This window comes from Coenobita brevimanus, chromosome 65 (genome assembly GCF_032717465.1).
Source record: "Coenobita brevimanus isolate Jiangsu-jjx chromosome 65, ASM3271746v2, whole genome shotgun sequence".
Lineage (NCBI taxonomy): Eukaryota > Metazoa > Arthropoda > Malacostraca > Decapoda > Coenobitidae > Coenobita > Coenobita brevimanus.
In genome coordinates this window covers 47,543,593-47,567,197 of record NC_137018.1, presented here as the reverse complement: position 1 = coordinate 47,567,197, position 23,605 = coordinate 47,543,593, and the positions used below count along the sequence as shown (strand labels likewise).

The 23,605-nt window shown below is 41.6% G+C and overlaps 1 protein-coding gene across 1 annotated transcript in view; it reads right to left on the bottom strand.

Annotated features, from left to right (window-relative positions):
• The window catches only part of mtm (phosphatidylinositol-3-phosphate phosphatase), a 54,541-nt gene that overhangs the window by 9,849 nt on the left and 21,087 nt on the right, over window positions 1-23,605 (bottom strand). Inside the window, exons 4-10 of the mRNA XM_080276615.1 lie at window positions 22,071-22,280; window positions 17,458-17,568; window positions 13,179-13,280; window positions 8,494-8,646; window positions 5,861-6,010; window positions 5,219-5,385; window positions 4,404-4,534 (exon numbers count right to left, since the gene is read on the bottom strand). Coding sequence (XP_080132741.1) covers window positions 4,404-4,534; window positions 5,219-5,385; window positions 5,861-6,010; window positions 8,494-8,646; window positions 13,179-13,280; window positions 17,458-17,568; window positions 22,071-22,280 — 1,024 coding nt within the window. The remainder of the gene's footprint in view (window positions 1-4,403; window positions 4,535-5,218; window positions 5,386-5,860; window positions 6,011-8,493; window positions 8,647-13,178; window positions 13,281-17,457; window positions 17,569-22,070; window positions 22,281-23,605) is intronic.

Genomic DNA, 23,605 nt, shown 5'->3' with positions numbered 1-23,605 from the left:
TCAACAGTTCCTCAAGAGATAGTAAGAATAAAATAAAAAATACATTCTGGGCTCTATGGGTTAAAGATGGTATGAAGCAGAGCTGGGCATTTCCACAATCACTTCGGCAAACCGCAAATTCTGCAATTGTGGAAGTATGAATTCATCTACGGGTTTCTGTTTGTGACAAATTCTATGCAAATTCGCATTTTTGCACTTGCAGAAGCACTTGCGCAAACGTAAATCTGCCCACAAACATCTACGTGGCCCAGTCCTGCAGGCGGCATCAGGGTGAGTTGCCGGCTCGCCAGCACCGTCCGCCACTCCCACAGTTTCCATAAGTACAATAAATACAGTATTGTATATATATAATAAATTCACCTTTGCTACGATGTACAATAGCATTTTTCATTATCTTACATTTTGCAGGATAATTTTACGATTCCTTCAAAATGAAATATAAAAGAGAGAAAGAGAGAGAGAGAGAATGGCTGAAGATCAGATTCATCTCTTTTTGATATTCACTGGCTTCATACCAAGCTCTCAGGAAAGGAATGAAAATGGGTCTAAGCCAAGAGAGGGCAACATTCATCTGTCTATCTATCTATCTATTGCCAGACGCCATAATCCCATACGGGGTGGCCATTTGACTCTGAGTTATTTGTTTTACAGGGAGGGGCATTCATACTCATGATTAAACAATAAAGCATAACATCATCGCAGCAAGTCGTAGTCTACTTTACATTGGAGGGTTCCTCACTACATTATCTTAATGATATACAAGTATACCCTGGTTTTATGATGCAATTGGTTAAGTAAAAACCCATCGTTAGGCGGGGTATCGTATATTAGGGTAGATTCAACATGTAAAGTATGGGGATGTGTTTTTGAGCCTTGGGTTTCCCCCCAAACCAAGTCCTAGACCCAGCCAGATGAGTCCAAAAACAAGTTTCTAGCTCACTTACACCCCCAGATAGCTTTAAAACAGGCTAAACTATGCCTAAACGCAGTTTTTATCTCACCTAAATCCAAAAATAAAATCTGAAAATCATCAAATATAAGTCCGGAGAAAATCAAACTTAGCAAACTGTACCCCAAATTGACAGTGTTCACCCAGCCTGTGACTAAAACACATTATATAAGTCTAAAAACAGTTTATAAATCATAATAAACACAAAAGTCTAAAAATATCATCAAAATCGGTAAATAATCTAAATCCACTGTTAAACCGGGGTCTGGCCATCATTAGGCGGGGTGTAGTGGTATTTTTACGCCCATCGCTGAGCTAGGGTATCACATCTGAGGGCATAATATACCAGGGTATACCTGTACTGTATGTGCTTTCTGGAAAGTGGGTAAGAAATAAAAAATTTAAGGATAAAAGCCAGCAAAGATATTTTTCCCCCAATAAATAAAGAAAAAATATAACGCCTAATTCAAGATCATTTTTTTTCCAGATTCTTTGATGTTATAATGTATGCTACTGATGTAAACCACATCAATACTAGAAAGACTTGTTTAGCACACAAGCCAATTACATGATGAAAAGTGCAAAGATGTACTACAGAGCCTTCCAGTCCACCTGGAATATGACCTTTAGTCTAAATTTCAAATTTGTCAGACTTCTAGCATTGCCACTGCCAGTATTTCATTCTCAACAAAAATCATTAGGCAGATAAATAACAGATTAAATAAGAAACATACGAAATGAAACCGAACACAATTTTACAATTTTTCTTACCAGACAACTACCTTTTCCCCTTGCATATAAGTACAGATAGATGGATAGATAAATATACTGTATGTTGGAGTTGTCTCAGTTGTTGGAGGAGTCTGACAGTGACTGAGAAGTGAGGACTGAGGAGGTTGAAGCCGAGGAACAGAGGTGGAGTGGTGTGTCAACTTGTCAAGTGTGAGTTGGTTAGGGTGGTTATGGCTATGTATATGGGTGCTCGCATCAAGGTAAAAGTGAATGGAAATTTGAGTGATGAGTTTTCCGTGAACGTTGGTGTGCATCAGGGGTCAGTTTTGAGTCCCATGTTGTTTATCATGGTACATGAAGCCCTCTCACATGACTTCAAAAACGGACTCCCGTGGGAGATGTTGCGTGCTGATGATCTGGTGTTGATTGCAGAGAACGAAAGAGAGGCGGAGGAAAGATTTAGGAAGTGGAGAGATGGTATGGGGCACAAGGGCTTAAGAGTAAATGCGGATAAAACAAAAGTGATGATATCTAGGGTTGGTGGCGGTAGTCAGAGACGAGGGAGAGTGGCCATGTGCAGTTTGCCACAAGGGCGTGGGAAGTAATTCCATCTTGTGCGGTGTTTGTGATAAATGAGTGCACAAAAGATGTAGTAGTATCATAGGTAGACTGCGAGATAATGATGATTTTATGTGCACGGTGTGTCGGGGAGAGCAGGTGGAGGTTGTCAGGCGTGAAAGGATTGAACTTGCTAGTGAATCTCTTGAGTGTGTGGAAGAGTTTTGTTATTTGGGAGACATGTTGTGTGCTGGAGGTGGGGCTGGAGCTAGCTCTGTGGCTAGGGTGAGAAGTGGTTGGAAGAAGTTCAGGGAGTTCTTGCCTCTCCTGACATTGAGAGGACTCTCCCTACATGCTAAGGGGTCTTTGTATGCAGCATGTGTTAGGAGTGTAATGCTGTATGGTAGTGAAACCTGGGCAGTAAAGGAGGAGGAGATTCACAGGCTCAGACAAACAGAAATGACAATGATTAGGTGGATGTATAGTGTCCCTGCGTGCAAGGTCTGGGTGGGCTGGGTTTACGATGGAAGAGTTGAGAGGTAGGATGGGACTGGAGTGTATTGGTGTTGTGATGAGGAGAGGTAGACTGAGATGGTTTGGGCATGTGGAGAGGATAGGGGATGATAATTGGGTGAGGAAGGTGAGAGGTGCTAATATTGAGGGTGGGGTTATGAGGGGCAGACCGAGAAAGAGATGGGACGAGGTCATTAAGTGTGACCTCAGGGTTAAGGGACTGAACAGGGAGGCTGCAATAGATCGTGCAGCGTGGAAAGCCGCCATTAGGTGACCAAGGCCGACGCATGCAAGCATGTTAGAGCCTTTAAAAATGAAACAAAACAAAACGAGGTGTGGTGTAATAATTTAATATTACAGTAAGACCTCACTATAATGGACTAATTAGGGCCCAAACCATTCCAAAAAATGCGAAATTCTGATAAAAGTGACATCCGGACATCCCCTTGCTAATCCAGACTTTTTCCGATATATCAGACATTAGTCCGGATCGCATGGACAGTTTTTAAACTGTTTTGACTACCACTGCGGTACTGTACTGTGTTATAACTTCACTACCTTAATCAAATGGTATAGTATATATAATAGTACTGCACTGTACACTGATAAACATGTCTTTTACTTACCTTATTGTGGTGAGCACAGCTGAAGTGGACAGGCTGTCCGGACTGCTTCTGGCTTTATCAGACTTTTTCCAATATATAGGAATTTAGTCTGGTTGCTCCTCAAGTCCGATAAAAGTGAATTCTGGTCTACTGAAGTCTGTTATATCAAGGTTTTACTGTATCTACAATTGTGAATGATTTACCCTTGTTTTGTATAATTTTACATATCCCATTCATTATTTTAGACAATTTCCACCCCTTCATCCATCATCCAATTCTGTGTTCCCACATGAGGAGCATAGAAGCCCGGGGCTAGGTAAGTTGGTCCTGATATTTAAGATGAGAGTGACCAAACTTCATAAAGTCGCAGAATTGAGTACATAAAGATATAATTGTGGTGGATGAGTAACTAGAGATGATTTTTAACCCCTCAATTATGAAAAATATCATCCTAAACTTAATATAATCTTCTCAGGGTATCCAGAATAAAATAAAGCTGATGCCGTGGTACTGAAAGGGATAAAAATGGTTTGTGTTTGTGTTTTTGCATTTGCAGAACTGCAAATTTCAAGAATTTTGCAGATTTGCGGTTGCGGAGGGCAATTTTTTTAGTTTGCCCGGATCTGCATTGCGGAACTGAATTTTCATTTGTGGTGCCCACCTCTGGTATGAAGGAAATAAAGTTACAGAAAGTACATGGAAACAGAGTCATTTATTTATCTGTTTAAGCTATTCTGTTTGTCTAGCGACCCAACTACCCCGAATCATCAAGCAGATGAGAAGCATATATTCATGTAAAGTACAACATAGTACAGGTATCAGAAAAAATTGTGTGTTATCTGTTATCTGAGCCAGTTCATTCAACTTGTTGCTGTATCTACTTGGATGACAAACAGATTACCTCACTTACAAACATTGCCACTCCAAAACAACAAATCTCCACATAAGCTTTACTATATACCTGTACACTCCTGCACTCCTTGACTAAATGACCATCCATCCACTTATCAACACAGGCAAACTTGAACACATGCACACCATCTCACCCTGAAGCTTGCGTAGACTCTCTCTCATGACGTGGATGTTGTGGATATCAAGGAACTGCACCTCAGCATTCTGGTAAGCATCCTCACTCTCATACCCACCACCCTTTGCTTTGTTTGCCACTGCATTTACACTGGATGCAGAAAAAACAGACCTTGTTACATTCAACTTATAAATAAGTACAGTATACTGTCTATATTGTACTTGATTTAATGTAACTGAACTTGCTTCATCAGCATTTGGTCATTACACTACAGTTATTAATCCTTAAATAGTGGGTATATGTGCAATATGACATAACTACAAATTTTGCAATACTGTATAAACTATATATGGGACTCCTGGCATTCCAGTGTCTTGACTAGGCCAGTGAACATTAACATAGGTCTACTCTGCCTTTGTTTTGTCTCAGAGACCTTCTGGTCTCCCATATTAGTATTTTTGTTGCAAAATGGCCAAAAGCTATAGTACTATACTTCAGCCTGTTACCAGAGTCAAGCTGACAAAAGTTTTAATGGTGTTTTAATATCTATCTGCAAGCAGACACATGTAGTTTTTATTATGTTAGCTTACTTACAGTACAGCTTTCATTATAGAAAAAAAATGAGTTACAGATGAGCAAAAACTGAAATACTGCCTGCTATTAATGGGCTTCAAAATGCAAAATAACAACATAGAGATTCTCCAACTGTATTATGCAGACTGCTCAATAGACTACTGATGTGTACAAAGCAATATAAAACACTAAGGAAGTGGATGTTAGGGAGATTTCAAAGCCCACAAGCATAATGCCTCCTGTGACCAACGCCCCACTAACCTTGGCCGTGCATCCATAATAAATATCTTGTGACTCTGTGCATTGGCATCCATGATGTGTTGGATATACGCCTCATCATCACGACTACGTTTGCCACTCACACCCACCAGTGGCTGTGCACACCGTGTGATGGTTGCCTGGCTCTCTGGGTGAATCCAACTCAACACCTGACCAGCAATGACACCAAAAAAATTAGTGAGTTAATATCATACAGTACAGTACTGTTTATGAAAGTTCTACTGCTACCTATAAAACTAATTTGCCAGTTTCCTTTAATTTACAGTACCAATCATTAAAAAAAAAAAAAAAAAAAAAAAAAAGTTCAGTAAGCATATTCCTGACATACTGGTACTGAAGACTGTCAGTAAAATAGACATCACTGTACTGAAACAGTGTATGCACATAACGGTTGCATTCAAAGTGGTACAGGAAGCTTTGTAGTCCCTCTTCCTTAGCAATGTATTTTGCATATTACACTTCATCATTTTCTTTACACTGTTTATGTTACTTTATGTCAACACAGTTTGCATCAATAACAAACAAGAGGATATTGAGGAGTAAAGTGCAGGATATATCACTGAGGAAGAGGTGTTACAAAACTTCAGTGCCAATCAGAAAACTAATCTACATCTGATCACATACTGGTATGCGTCCTCTGCTTCTGAACGCAGCCACATTCCTGAGATCATTGTCTGATGCAGCAGCTGGCACTGCCCACACTGCTGGGTAGGTCTCGCACACCTCATACTGCTCATTGATACGTGTGATGCGCCAAGACTCATTCGGCAGACCCTGAAGGAGATAGGCACCTGTTCCTGCAGAGAACTCTTTCTCTACATTTAACTTCTTCAATCCTATGAAATATTTTTTCCATTATTCCCAGTATCTGCAATCAGAATGCTGTTCACATACATTCAGGACATATCTAAGGGCAGTCTTCAACCATACAATATCTACTGTATTCCATTACTAAAATGAATTTGTCTACAACCTCATTGATGTTCATTCCAGCTGGAATAAACTCACAATAATTCTGTTTCACATGCACTCATACTTTACTGTTCATTTTAACATCAAATACTGTACATGATAAAATTTTTTGTTTATAATGACTCCAACATGCTTGCATGCACAGGCCTTGGTTACCTAACGGTGGATTTCCATGCTGCTTGATATCTGGCAGCCTCCCAATTCAGTCCTTATCCCTGAGGTCACATTCTATGACCCCGTCCCAGGTCTTTTCGGTCTGCCTCTCACAACCCCACCCCCAACTTTCACACTTCTCACTTTTTGCACCCAACTGCCATCCTCCTTCCTTTCCACATACCCAAACATCCCAATCTGTCACTCCTCATCACAACACCAATGCACTCCAGTCCCATCCTTCCTCTTAACTCTTCTATCATCAACCTAGCCCCCCAGGCTTAGCATTCAAGGACGCACTGCACATCCATTGAATCACTGCCATTTCTGTATGTTTGGGCCTGCGAATATCCTCTGCTGTTACTGCCCATGTCTCACTACTATACAGCATTACACTTGTAACATATGCCGCATACAAAGATCCCTTTGCATGAAGGGATAGCCCTCTCAACGTCAAGAAGGGCAACAGCTCCTTGAACTTCTTCCAGCCACTCCTCACTCTAGCTCCAGCCCCACCTCCAGCAAATAACATGTCTCTCAAGAAACACAACTCTTCCGCACTCTCAAAAGACTCGCCAGCAAGATGAATCCTATCATTTTCGTCTGTTTTTGTTCTGTTATTGACAACATGCTTGTGTGCGTCAGCCTCAGTCACCTAATTGTGGCTCTCCATGCTGCTCGATCTTTGGCAGCTTCCCTATTTAATCCCTTAACCCTGAGGTCATACTCAATGACTTCATCCCAGGTTTTTTTCAGTCTACCTCTCACTACCCTACCCCCAACATTAACACTTATCACTTCCTGCACCCAATTACAGTATCATCCCCAATTCCCCATCCTCTCCACATGCCCAGACCATCTCAATCTACTTCTCCTCATCACAACACCAAAACACTCCAGTCCCATCCTACCTCTCAACTCTTCCATCGTAAACCTAGCCTCCCCAGGTCTCAAACTCAAGGACATACTGCAATTCCACCTAACCACTGCCATTTCTGTATGTTTGTGCCTGCAAATATCCTCCTCCTTTACTGCCGAGGTCTAACTACTATACAGCATTACACTCCTAACACATGCCGCATACAAAGATCCCTTAGCACGGAGGAAGAGCCCTCTCATTGTCAGGAGAGGCAACAGCTCCCTGAACTTCTTCCATCCATTCCTCATTCTAGCCACACAGCTAGCTCCTGCCTCACCTCCAGCACATAACATGTCTCCCAAATTACATAACTCTTCTGTACACTCAAGAGACTCACCAGCAAGTTCAATCCTTTCATGCCTGGCAATATCCACATGCTCTCCATGACATACAGCACATATGAATTCAGCATTATCTCACTGTCTAACTCTAATACCACGACATCTCTTATGTACCCACTTGTCACAAACACTGCACAGGATGGAATTACTTCCCATGCCCTTGTGGCAAACCGCACATGGCCACTTTCCCTCTTCTTCAACAGTACCACCACCAACCTTAGATACCATCACCTTTTTTTTTTTTAATTTGCATTTACCCTCAAGCCCATGTGTCCCATACCATCTCTCCGCTTCCAAAATCTTTCCTTTGCTTCCCTTTCATTCTCTGCAATCAACACCAAACCATCGGCATACATCCCTCACAGGAGTCCATTTCAGAAGTTAAATGAAAGGACATCAAGCATTTATCAAAGAAAATTGTTGCTGTTGTTGTCCTTGGCTCATCTCAATCTGAACCTGGTGGACCACAGGCAGAAACTGTCCTGTCCCCGCATTCCCCCATTCTCTTTTTGTAACCATGACAGAAGAATGTTACATTAACCAGTGGCAGCTATAAGTGGTGGAAGTACTGGTACACTGGAGTCTAGGTTCATTAAGAGATTGCTATCTTTTTCTTTAGCAGGGATACAAGGGGAGCCTTGAAGACCCATCTCATACATACAAATGAAACCTTTATGCAATATCCTAGACAGTCGTTTTTACTGTATCTTCATTCTAACTCTAATTACAAAAAAAAATCATGGGGTTGGTCTGACTGGTAAAAACAGAGACAAATAAATATAAAAAAGAAAGAAAGAAAGAGAGAAACAATAACAGACACAAAAACAGATACTTTTGCTATCCTCCCCAGTCTCACTAACTCCTTGTCTCACCTGTCTCCTAAGCTCTGCCACAGGTTCATAAACACTCCAACCGTTCTCAGGGTAGGTCTCACCATACTCAAATGCAAAGAATGGCAGCCTGTGGGAGGCAGGGAAGGCATACTGTAGCAACTTCTCCGTCACCATCCGTCGGGAGTGGTTCTCCTGATGGGGGAATGGGGTGTGATTCAATTGCATAGTAACATAAGAAACATTGAAAACAACCATAACACAAATATCTACCTTCCTATCTAACTACCATCCAATCCTATATTGTCCCATCAAAAGCACTGGTGTCCCAGTCCAGACTATTTAGCCCAAAGAAATATTTATACAATAAGCCCAAAGAAATATTTATACAGTACTTTACACAAAAATAAACTGAGGAACACTGTGACACAGAAAAGTATTCATTGCATGAACTGAAAAAAATAAATCAATCCACTCACATAGGTTTATGAAGTACTCATCATATGCACAGTATGCAGGATCATAAATATGACAAAGAAAACAAAAGAAGACAATATCATGAGTGTGTCCAATGATATGGACCACAAATCTATTTACTCATTACCCAAGCCTTTAAAATTCTCAGCTCCATCCCAAAAGAAATACCATCTCATATCGTACATACTTATTCATGTACTGTATATTTGTTTCGTTTCATTTTTAAAGGCTCCAATGTGCTTGCATGCGTCGGCCTTGATCACCACATAGCAGCTGTCCATGCTGCTCGATCTCGGGCACCTTCCCTATTCAGTCCCTTATCCCTGAGGTCACACTAAAGTGACCTTGTCCCAGGTCTTTTTCAGTCTACTTCTCATAACCCTACCCCTAACGTTAACACATCTCACTTTCTGCACCCAATTACTATCCCCCATCCTCTCCATGTGCCCAAACCATCTCAATTTACCTCTCCTCATCAGCTTTCTCCAGTCCTTCTATACCTCAGAAAGGTCTTACCAAAGCTGAATTTGACTGAAAGTAGCAAGAACTGGGGGGGGGGGGATTACCATACCAAAAGTTAATGGAAACTGTCTGCAACTCCTGCAATTTGTGTGGTTTCTCCTAAGCTGGATATATAACCTGGTGAAAAAAAAAAAGAAAGAATAATGCTAGAGTTGTAAGTTACACTCTCCTTCAGTGAGACTATACATTTAATATCCCTGTAAATGGCAAATATTACACTCATATCACACACATAACCCCTTCAATATGATGATGTCTTCTGCTTTATTTCTGCTATCTCCAGAAGATTTTATTCTGCTTCCTGAAGACCTTTAATAGTGAAGGGGTTAGCAACATCCATCCAATATTTCACCCAGCATGATGACATGTTTTCTATTTTGTTCTCCCTACTAACAACCAATTACACTATACTCAAATTATGAGAAACTGATCCCAACCCAGTCATTACACGAGGTCTACCTTAAGTTACTGTAATTACAATCATAAAGCGATACCTCTGGCAAGAATAAAGCACAAAAAGAGATCTTCACAATGAAGGAGTTAACAGAGCTACATATATTATACCAAGTATTGCATTACTTCAAATACCAACTACTGTGTAAAAGATTAGTAACAGGGAATGTAAACACTGATATGACATTAGTCTCTACATTATCTACTGCTGTATACTGTAGTAAGAAAAAGCAAGCTTTGAAGACAGGAATATCTTTACATGATCAAGATTACTGGACATGTTAGGTTATGTTAGGCTGGGGTATAAAACATTATATTAGTGGGGGAAGTTGAAGGAAGGAGGAAAATGTAACTACTGAGAGAGAGACACACACACACATCAGTGACAGTATAAGTGAGGATGCTTTTGACATGAAAAGATTGCCTTGTAAATGTGTTAGGCTGTTTTCAAAAACTCAAAATCATTTCCTGCCATAGCATGAGATCAATCTCATGTCCTTACAAACATCAACACTGCCTCCTGACAACCTTAACTGATGTTAGAAGCTATCCTGTCTCTGTTTTACTATACTTGACAAGGAACAATGCCACTGGCTGTCGGTCCTTGATGCTGCGAAGGCACAAACATATGCTCTCAATGTATGTATATATGCAGTCACCTTCAGGTGCCTTAAATAAATGAGGTGAATTTCTGCCATATAGGGTATTTCAGTGGATGTAGGGTATTAACTCACCAACCACCATTATAATATACACATAGTTCTGTCTCTCATTTGCCATGATTAAGTGATTTTAGACAGGGGAATCTGGGGTATACTTAACCCGGCCAAAAACTCCAGTTATATGGTTACCACCCAGTGTCATAAATGGTTTCCTGGGTATAGGAAACCATTTGGCTTGTTACTCAGTGTACAGACCACAAGGCATCCCTACACTGAGTGAGTGGATGATGAGTACACCTTCTACCACAGTCACGGGCGCACCCAGGAATTTTCTAAGGGGGGGGGAGGGGGCCGTAGTGAGGTGAGGTCAGGTAATCCGATAATTACTGGGAGGTCACATGCTGGTTTTGAGTCAGAGCTGCTGGCTCATGCATTACTCTTTGTTTGTACTTGCCAGTTTTTCATGTTTTGCTGTTATCAAAATAAATAAATATAAATTTTTAAAGGACCCAGAGAGCTAAAGGGGGGGTCCAGCCCCCCCCCCCGGGTGTGCCCCTGACCACAGCTGTTATTCCTCATCCCATCCTAGGGTGGGAAACAAGGTCTGGATGATGATGATGATGATGATGATGAGGTTGCCTCTCCAGCCGAGGTGGTGTGAAAGGAGGGATGAAGTTGGTGGTGTGGTGTAGGAGTGGAGTAATGGGTGGTTTTCAGACTTTACTGTGTTGTCTACATACCACTGCTACATTCAGTAACCTTTTGAAAAGTAGTAATTTCCCTACACTTAACAAAATTGTCTATCTATCTATCTATTGCCTGATGCCATAATCCCGTACGGGGTGGCCATTTGACTCTGAGTTATTTGTTTTACAGGGAGGGGCACTAACCCTCCACCAACCCACTTGACACGTAGGGAGCACGTATGGTTTGGTTATATGGTTACCATCCGCGTTGTAAATGGTTTCTTGGCTTACAGGAAACCATTTGGCTTGTCACTCAATGTAAAGCCACCTGTAACAGAAAGAAAAGCAATAAGTAGTGACAGGAAAGATGAGAGAAATAGAAAGAGAGGAGGGCAGGCACAGAAAAAGAATGATAAAGGCTAAGAAGTAGGCAGCACTACATCAAGTGAGTGGATGATGGTTGCCACCACCTACCACTCTAACAAAATTGTACATATCTAAAATAAAAATATTAAGGTGCAACACTGTTCTTGAACAGGTAACTCAATATAGGTTTGACCTTTTGAGAAACAGAGATTTCCTTGAGCTGGAAGTGTGTAAATATATATATATATATATATATATATATATATATATATATATATGCCTTAACCTGGTTTTGGTCAGAATAAAATATGACAATATGACACCACTCCTGAACGTCCTAAGGTAAGGCTCTGGACACTTAATTATGGAGTACAAGGATAACCTTTAAAATTAATTCTGTCTAAGGTATCTTTTAATCATCTAAGAGACTTTAAACGTCCTAAAGGTTACATAACTACAAAATTAATAAAGACTGCAATGTCCAGTGGTTGTGAAGGGCAATGTATACCTCTACCACTGTAGTGTGTGGTGTTTCAGAGCTGTATAGAAAATAACGGGACATCTTCCCACCACCAAATAAGAGCAACACAAGCCCATTATTCCACAGAGCAAGATGTTACTGTACTGCATCACTGTCATAAAATATCATTCCATCAGTCATAAATATATCCACAAAGAAGTTCAATCATTAGTCTCATGTACCAGCTGCCATGCTATTGCTCTTGTTGTTGTCGGATTGCCTCATTACTGCCATGTTAGTCAGACCACCACCTCCTGCCAACATTCTGGGCCAGAATTATCCTTTGTTACAATATCTTGACAAGATCCCTTAATCAAATCAAATCTGAGGATTTCTTTCCTACAGGCAATTCTCACTTTAAGTCTGAGATGTAGGCAGCAAAATGCTATGTCTGGTGAAACACTTTAAAGTGATGCACACAACAATGAACTAAGCAATGCTGCATAGTTTAAAGCAATATTTGTCAATCCTGAACACCTTTACATGAAAAATGGAATATAATTATGAGCAACATAACCTAACATGAAAAGAAAAAATCATGAGCAATATAACCTAATACTAAAACAACTAAAAGTAAAACCAACTTTAAATGGGAAATGCCTGTATTTATTCTGGCTGCTGCCAGACTATTCTCAACCAACTGGAGGCCTGTAGGACTGAAGGGGTTAACAACATACTCCTGACCACAGATACGCACTGCAGACCATGGACCATATTTACATACAAACTTAATTATTAACTCCCCTCTCCTAACTAGGATTTATTTTTCCAAGTTGAGCAAGAGTCATGGGGTGTTTCTGCACTTTTTTTTTTTTTTTACATAAATCCTAGATACAGCAGGAAGTTGATTATAAGTTTGCATCTGCAGCCCTGACCAGTGTAAAGCATGCCATTATCCATCAACATGACACCATCTCATTCCATTGTTAGTAATATCCCACAGCCTGTGTGGCAATGTCAGTCCCAGCAACCAGTGTTACCAATGCCAGCGGCCAACACAGGGAACACAGCTGGCATCGTGAGCACAGCCGGCACTCTGACCTGTGAAGAGCGAGGTGCCACGAGAGCAGCCAGGTTGTGGCGGGTACGAGGCCGCCTGAACACACCCAGGTTCAGATCCAGCCCAGGGTACTGGCTCTCAGTCTGGGGGGGAGGGGATGGGGGCAAACTACACACTAACACAGTCAAAACAACTACAGTACTACAAGGCATAAAGGGGTCATAATAAAAACATCTCAAGCTAAACTCCACTATAAACTGCACAAACTCAAGTATATGATTCCACACTACATGTTCAAGAAGTCCGATGCCAGGAAGGATATCAGTGACATTATCAGCTGGTGCTGCTGCAAGAAACATGTAGAGAGCCAGCATGTACAAAAAGACCAACAACCACATAAAAAATGCGAATAATTTAGCAACTTCTACTATTCTCAAGGAATGCCAATACTATTCCATGGACAAGACAGAGTTTCCAGGCTGCATCAATCCCACACAAGGACAAACACAACCACCACAGCCAAACCAGAAACAATAAATGCAGTGGACAAAAGTACCTTAGTTTAAATGAAACCAAATTCCCGACACAAGAGCCAAACCAACAACAAGAAATGCAGTGGACAAAAGTGCCTCAGTTTAAATGATACTAAGTTCTTGACATTCATTTGATAAAATACTTCAGTCCTAAACCTTATAACATCATATTTGTTATAATGAGACATGTAAAGCTGAGGTCTGACTAGTTAATAAAAATAATAATAATAATAAATCCTGATTTACCATACACTAAACTCCATTTAAGTAAGAATAATTCATGAAATTAGAGAATCATTTACGTGTAACCTCAAAAGGTTCATCAACATCCTTATTTTTTAATCACATTGCAACTCACATGCTTTATTGTAAATTATTTTTCAACCAATTTCATTTAAAGTGTATATATTACCAGCCACTGTTAAGGCAGTGTTTTTATGCATATTACTTGGTGTGATGTACAAGACACTGTCCAACTCTTATCTCTCTATAGTGTCTAAAATACGAATGCACTCTGAAGTACAAAAACCAGGCGATGAGATGCTGGTTAACAGTGCACAGTGCCATGCCATCACCACAGATAAACTGGTCATTAAAATCTGCTACAAGGGCTACCATCAATACAACCAGCAACTAAATACCACCACACTCAATATCCATCAATACCACTACAGTAACTAAAATGGGCCACATTCTTATGGTGTTAGGAATCTCATGAGAATATGACCTTGTGACACAAACAATCATCACTATGAATTCCACCTACCAGCTTGCAACATAAAATCCCATCCAACACAGAATGTACACAGTAGGTCTAGCAAATACAACCTCTCTATCTGCATATTTCAAGTTTATCAATCCAACAAAAGGTCTGACACAAACACAACTTAACACATGAGACATCTGGAACTAAAATGATGAATGTGCCATACTCAGTACAGAAGTTTGCAGATACTATACTTTAATGTAACTTTTATCCAATTTTAGTGATGCAGTTAAAAAGGCAGAATTTCATTACAAGAAGGAGGACAAAAAAATGAGTAGCTACTGTAATTTACATTATCACCATCATCATCCTTTCAACCCCAAATCCCTACTGATAAAAGAGATATATAAAAATACATGCAGTATTAAATGATGATAATGATGATGACAGGGAGGAGGTAAAAACAAATGAATTTTGACAAAAATAAATAAAGTCCATAAATTACACACTGATCACCTCTAAACATGTACCCTTGGCACATTCGTCACTTCAGTCTTTATTACCTCGTGTAAGACGCAACTTTTCACATTCCCATACACATAATGGTCAAAACATGTTACATATTTACAGGAGGCATGCAGGTTAAATGCATGTGCATGTCATCCTACTACACCCTCATGGTAAACATTACTACACTAACACCTGCGTACTTAAAACTTACATGTAAAGCTCAATAACTCTACACAGTGCACAAGTGCACCTGATAAAATACAGTCACATAATTTGACATGACTTCAGTACTTGGTACTGAGCAGTAAAGTACCAGTACGGTTTCCGCAGCCTACACATCCCATTTATTTGCAGAAAACAGAACTGGGATCCTCATTCATTCCTTCATTTTTGAAGGCTCCAACATGCTTGTATGCATCAGCCTTGGTCACCTAATGGTGGCTCTCAATGCTGCTCGATCTCTGGCAGCTTCCCTATTCAGTCCCTTATCCCTGAAGTTACACTCAATGATCTTGTCCCAGATCTTTCTCAGACTACCTCTCACAACCCTACCCCTAATGTTAACACTTCTCACTTTCTGCACCCAATTATCATCCCCCATCCTCTCCACATGCCCAAAACATCTCAATCCACCTCTCCTCATCACAACACCAATACACACCAGACCAATCCTACTCCTCAACTCTTCCATCGTAAACTTAGCCCCCCAGGCCTTGTTTTCAAGGACGTACGGCATATCCATTGAATCACTGCCATTTCTGTATGTTTTGGCCTGCAAATATCCTCATCTGTTACTGTCCATGTCTCACTGCCATACAGCATTACACTTGTAACACATGCCGCATACAAAGATCCCTTAGCATGAAGGGAGAGCCCTCTCAATGTCAGGAAGGGCAACAGCTCCCTGAACTTCTTGCAACCACTCCTCACTCTAGCCACAGGGTTAAGTCCAGCCCCACCTCCAGCACATAACATGTCTCTCAAGTAACAAAACTCTTCCACACACTCAAGAGACTCACCAGCATGCTCAATCCTTTCATGCCTGAAAATCTCCAACTGAAACATAACTCTTCCACACACTCAAGAGACTCACCAGCATGCTCAATCCTTTCATGCCTGAAAATCTCCAACTGACATGCTGCACACATGAAATCAACATAATCTCACAGTCTACCTCTAATACATCTCTTATGCACCCACTTATCACAAATTCAGCACATAATCGAATTACTTCCCATGACCTTGTGGTAATTTGCACATGGCCACTCTCCCTCTTCATTGACAGCATCACCACCAGGCCTACTGTAGATACCATCACTTTTGTTTTATCTGCATTTACTGTTATGCCCTTGTGCCCCATACCATCTCAACACTTCCTAAATCTTTTCTATGCCTTTCTTTCATTCCCTGCAATCAACACCAAATCATCAGCATACTTCTCCCACAGGGGTTCATTTCTGAAGTCACCTAAGAGGGCTTCAAGTACCATGATAAACAACAAAGGGCTCAAAACTGACCCCTGGTGCACACCAACATTCAAGGAAAACTCATCAATCAAATCTCCATTCGCCCTTACCTGGGTGCAAGCACCCACACAAGGCCATAACCACCCTACCAAGCCACTCCTTGATCTCAAGCTTTCTCACTGCCCACTTCACCACCTCTCTAGGACTCCGTCAAAGGCCTTCTCCAAATCAACAAAAACAAAGTACAGTTCCCTTTTCTTTCCTATATATTTTTCCTGAAGCTGTCAAACAATGAACATGGCATAAGTGGTCCCTTTGCCTGGCATAATCACAAACTATATATAACCAATATTCAATCTTTCTCTAATCATACTTTCTAGAACTCTCTCCATTACCTTCATTATCTGGTCTAAAAGCTTTATGCCTCTATACAGAGTGTGAAGTTTATGGCACTTTGACCAGAAACCAGATTGTAAAAGTATCTTCTACTGTACATGAATGGATTTATTCAGATGGACAACCTATCTTGTGTACTCCAACTTTCCTGAAAATGCATTATCACCAGATCAGGGCAATATGAGAGTTAAACATTCATCACGCCTGCCACAAAAAACTGCACTTATGAACCAACAGCATGGCATTACTAATAAAGAAGGTGACAAAACAAGGCTGAGACATATAGTGTAGAATATGCCTTAGTATCCACATCAATCACTACAATATAATAAAACTAACAGAAATTCCACATTATTGTATACCTTGTTGACCTACATGGGCTTGGGGTGTAGGAGGGCTCATGGCTAAGTTACCATGGCTGAGATCATTTAAGGGCATGAGACCACCCTGGTGCCATTACACAAAACAGAAAAACTTCCAGTCACCTCAAGGACTTGAACCTCAGTGAATCAGCACATGGCCATACCTGACCAAAAACTACTACCACCAAAACTCCCAGAGTCTACTACTGTACCATCCATCCATTATTCAATCCTTTACTGCCCCATCAAGAATGCATGAACCCTGGGTTTGGCTACTCAGTACCTTTTAACCAAATACTACACAGTACAACAAACTGATGTAAAATGCCCACACCTCAGTGACTGACCTGCTTGTGGGCAAACCTCAAGTTGCGGATGTCCTTGCAGAAGATTTCGATGCCATATGAGTTCTCCCCACGGCTGGTGTTGGCCCCACCCACTTTCTCTATCCTTGACACCTGTGGCACACAAGCACAATAGTCATTATCATCACCATCCTGACCCATTTTTCCCTACACAAGGATGGACTCAGGCAGAACCCAGAAACCAAAGGAAAAACATGAGAAAGCGAAAATTGATCAACAGTATAACCAGTGAAATGGGGCACACACCCATTCATTCACCATTCAAACCTCTAGAATCCTGACTCTGCAATAAAATACATGAAGAAAAACATATTGTATCATTTATAAAGGTTCCAACATGCTTGAATGAGATGGCATTGTCACCTAATGGCAGCTCTCCATGCTGCTCTGTCTCTGGCAGCCTCCCTGTTCTGTTCCTTATCCCTAAGGTCACATTCTATGACCTCATCCCAGGTTTTTTTCGGTCTACCTCTCGCAACCCTATCCCCAACATTCACACTTCTCACCTTCCGCAACCATCTGTCATCCTCCATTCCCTCAACATGCTCATACCATCTCAATCTACCACTCCTCATCACAACATCAATATACTCCAGGCCCATCCTTCACCTCAACTCTTCAATCATAATCCTAGCCCCCCTAGGTCTCGCATTTAAGGACACACTACACATCCATCTAATCATTGTTGTTTCTGTAGGTCTAAGCCAACAAATGTCCTCTTCCTTTACTGCCAAGGTCTCACTACAAGCAGCATTGCACTCCTAACACATGCCACATACAAGGATCCTTTAGCACAGAGGGATAGCCCTCTCAATATTAGAAGATGCAACAGATCCCTGAATTTCTTCCAACCATTCCTTACCTTAGCCACAGAGCTATCTCCAGCCCACCTCCAGCACATAACATGTCCCCCAAATGACAAAACTCCTCTACACACTCAAGAGACTCACCAGCAAGATCAATCCTTCCACACCTGAGACCCTCTACATGCTATCCCAAGCACGCCAATAATAATTAACCCATTTACTTATATACCTACTAAACACCCCCCACACTTTTTTTTTTCACAATTATTGGATTTCCACTGCATTCCTACCTTCACTGTGTCAGAAGACACCAATTCCATTTTTTCCGGGGGAGTATTGTACCCATACTATGTACACCTAAAACCTATATATATATATATGTAAATGTAACCAGTACCATTGATGAAATCAGCACACTTCTCTAAACTCCTGACTTAAGCTAAGGTTCCCACGCCCGCTGTTCGCTGTGAGTCAGTATGGGGCTAGCCATCTAACAGATCACAGGTATAGAAGTTCTCTCTGGAATAAACCTCCATTATATGTCACCTCAGATCTTTGAAATAAATCTGAGTGGGGAGCACGTGGCCATTGAAACATCAGTACTTTATGATGGCCCACAACAGTCACTCTAAATAAGCTAAGAATAGATATCTTTAGACTGTATGGTTTGAATTCATAAATTTTGAACCAATTTCCCACAACAATTTATTCAACCCTTCCATCCTATGATGTATTATTCATTTTATTCTGGTTAACACCACAAGACTCTGTCCAACCAAGAAAAGACATCTAGTGGTGAAGGGATTAACCCCTTAACCACGGGAATGTTGGGATCACACCGTGCCCGTCCCACGGGGATAATCGCGCTTCAACTGACTTTTTAAAAATATTTGCCAAAAATCAGTTATTTGTCCTAGAATAGTATAATTATAAATGCATATGGTGCATACCTTCAGCTTTCTCCTGGGATGTTTGTTGAGCCTTCGTCAACTACCGTAGGACTTGTGGAGACTTCTGAAGTTGGGTAACAAAGTCTCCACTTTACATTTCCCGATACCCCATAATATGGTTACCACTGCCTGATATTATCACTACAAATTATTCTATGAATTACAAGTAGTTTGGAATCCATGTTAAAAAAAAAAAAAAAAAAAATGTGCAAGAACTGTAAATTACAAGCGCGTACGAGCTTTCCACCCGGACTCGTTCCCCGCTGGTATTCGGTGGCGAAGCTGTCATTTATTATTCATAAACACACTCACACGTTATATTCCTAGTACTTTATACACTTATTTATATATACAATATTTATCCATAAGTTTCCTGCAGTACTAGTAGTTTATTTTCACTCCAGGCATTCACTTTCTCGTTCAGTAAACTAGCGTAGAGAGCAAAGCTTTCACTTTCACTGTCATTACTTCAAGTATTTATACTCATATTCTTATATTACTAATTATTTACATTTCTATTTACATTATCTATTTTATTTACATTATTTACATTTCTATTTTATTTACACTATGTTATGCACTGTCACTTGCAGTAACTTATAAAACTATTTTCCACTGTACAATTATATTTACATTCATTGCTTTCACTTGCTATTTACACACTATTTACACATTATTTACATTTCCACTTGCACTATTTTAGAACTTGGGACACAGAAGCACTCGTACTGGGGGTTTCTGTCACCATTTCCTCCACTGCGTCATCCCACGAGTCACCAGAAAGATCGTAGTCACTGTCCATCATAATCTATCTATCTATCTATCTATAGCCCGACGCCCTAATCCCGCAAAGGGTGGCCGCAGACAAAACGCCTCCAAGTCACTCTGTCACCCACCATTTGACTCCCCTCCCCTCAACTCACCCCCCCCTCCCTCATATAATCATTGATAAATTGATAAATTAGCCAGTTCACATTCCAGGGCAGTCACTTGGCCCTTTACCCCTTCCCACTCGAGGTTTAGTAGGGGTAGAGGTCACAAGGCTCTTTGCAGTGGGCTCAGAAGCGGCGGAAGAGAAGGGGTGCAAATCAGACATGGTTTCACCTCGAAAGACGACAGTAAACTGAATGATGTGGCGTATATGGGCAAGGTAGGGTTGACAATGTCAGCGTGGTGACAGCTGCTAATTTATATGCTATGAAATGATTGGCAGGAAATCTAGACAATATATAGTAAATTAGACACTGGTAGTACTGATAGATGATACAAGCCACCACTTGAAAGCCTGGGCAAATTCAAAATAACACAGAAGCACAAAACTGACGTCCCGCGGTGTGATACCTTGTGCCTAAGAGTCACGCAAGTCACGCCCCGCGGTTAAGGGGTTAATGAAGGCTACATTCAATCCTCCACTTTGAAAAGTATTTCCTAAGCCGAAAATATATATATATATATAAAAAACAGTAGTAAGAAAAAAAAAATCATCTGATTAAAGGAGCAATGAAAGTGAAGAATGGCTTAACTCATCCCTCTTCACCCCTGCCTCACCTCTCATCATCCCTGCCTCACACCTCTGCACCCCAGCCTTATTCATCCTCACCCCTGCCTCACCTCTCATCATTCCCAGCCTCACTGCTCATCACCCTTGTCTCACTCCTCTTCACCCCTGCCTCACCACTCATCACCCTTCCCTTACTCTTCATCCCTGCCTCACCCCTCATCACCCCTACCTCACCCCTCATCACCCTTGCCTCACTATTCTTCACCTCTGCCTCACCCCTCATGACCCTTGCCTTACACCTCTTCACCCCTGCCTCATCCCTCATCACCCCCTATCACCCTTGCCTCATTTGTCTTCATCCCTGCCTCACCCCTCATCACCTTTGCCTCATTCCTCATCACCCCTCTTCACCCTTGCCTCACCACTCATCATACTTACCTCACCCAACATCATCCCTGCCTCACCCTCTAACATCCCTGTCTCACTACTAATCATGCCTGCCTCACTTCTCATCACCCCTGCCTCATCATTCACTCCATGTGATATAATGCTGCCTATTTTTTCCTTCATGTCTGTATTATTTTTTTTCTGTGTTTGTCATCCTCTCTTCCGATTTATCCCATCCTTCCTATCACGGTTTATTACTCCTGTTTCCACTTCAAGTGGCTCTGCACTGAGTGACAAGCCAAATGCTTTCCTGCAACTCAGGTAACCATTTACAATATTGGGTGGTAACCATATAGCAAATAACGGAGTGACATGCAATCTACTATGATGCCCCTGTTAACTGAGTGGAGATGCAAATGCTGCATTCATCCAGGAACCAAACCTTCACACTAATCCTGACACCTTGCTATAGTGAGGTCCTGTCAGCAACATGGGAACGTTGGTTCACAGCAAGGGACAGCTGCCTCCCTACGATTGATGGGACTGCTCGATCAGACGGACTGCAGCAACAACAACAACAGTAAGCCCTCATAAACCCTGTCTCACCTTTCATGAACCTTGCCTAACACCTCATCATCCCTGCCTAACACCTCAACATCTCTTCCAAACATATCATCATCCCTGCTTCACCACTCATCATGCCTGCCTAACCCCTCACCATCCCTGCCTTACCATTCATCACACCCACCTCACCCCTCATGATCTCTACCTCACCCCTAATGACCCTTGCTTCACCCCAGACTATCCCTGCCTCATCCCCTCACTATCCCTGCCTCAACTCCTCACCACCCCTGCATCATATCTCACCACCCTTTGCCTCACCACTCACCAGCCCTGCCTCACTTATCACATCTTACCTCACCTCACCCCTACTCTAACCACAACACTCACCACTCCTAAGGGCACCTCCAGCTCAAAAGGCGGGTCGATATCAGGGCTGCGGAAATACAGACGATAGTTTGTGACAGACAGAGTGCCTTTCTTGGGACCAGTGTAGGGGCAAAGGTATGTGACATCCCTGGCCTGCCCCTCCAGCTGCTCACCGGCCATCAGTGAAGGGTCGTCTGGCCGCAGTGTCCCTCGACCCTCACGTACACTCATCTGACCAACGAGTGCAAGTTAGTTAGGCCAACATTTTACTGTGTATGTATTCTGTATGGTACAGTAATTGAATTTACTGATAAATGCTCATGTTTACTTACATCCATTCTCTCTCTCTCTCTCTCTCTCACACACACACACACACACACACACACACACACACACACACACAATGTTGCACAGGTACAAATACTTACCTGATTTACATCTTCATATAAACATTTAATTCCATCCATCCATCATCCAATCCTACGTTGTCCCACGAGAAGCGTATGAGCCCGGGGCTAGGCAAGCTGGTCCTGACGTATAAGATGAGAGTGACCAGCCTCACTCATCTCTGAGTGCCATTACGTGAGCAATAAACCCCAACCACCCCTTGGATATAAACCTTCACTGGCTCAATTTGACTGGTGAGCCTTAATTACCCACTAAACCACCAAGTGCCATAATTTGGTTTTATGGTTACCACCCAGAGTAGTAAATGGCTTCCTGGAGTACAGGAAACCATTTTGCTTGTCATTCAGTGTAGAGTCACCCACAGGCAAAAGGATGAGGAAAGAATGATGGAAAGAAAGACAAGAGGATGGAAGGAAAGAAGAATGGAGGAGAGGAAAGGGCAGACACCTGAGAGCAGCACTATATCGTGCGTTAATCAGTGAATTAAAAAAAAAAAAAAAAAAAAAAAAAAACCTGACAAGCATTCTAAAAATAACTACAGTAGTCCCTCATCTATCCAGATGTGCAGTATCCGGACATGTTCATTATCCAGACGCTGGACCTTGGCTCTATTAAACCATTATCCGAATTTACTTGCTATCATCCGGATGTAAAAGTCCCCAAGAACTTCAGCCGGCCAGCCAACATATTCAAACATTTGGTATTGTGGCCACTGGGCTCAAGCTGTGAGCAGGATATAGGCCATAACCCACAACCTGAGCTAAAATGTCCATCCAACCTTGTGCTGAATGGTCAAAGTCGCGTGCTCATTCGATCACTCCTTACGAACCTCCAGCACCCAAGTAATATGACTGTAACCCACAAGCAGTGTTAAAACGTCTGTACGCATCCCCACCAAAAGTCCAAAGTCATGCGGCCACCGGGCTAAGTCTTTTCCAGCTTCAGCCATTACTCGTTTTATGATGGGGTTATGTCAGGTCATACCTTATTGTATACCGATTTTATCGTAAATCAGGAGATTGAAACCCATTATAAAAGGGGGGTTACGTCAACTCAACTTCCCAAAGTCACCTAACCAAGACTGAACCATAAATGACAACCCACTGTCATTCCTTTCTGTGTTGGTCCAAGTCGTCCCCCCTGAGGCT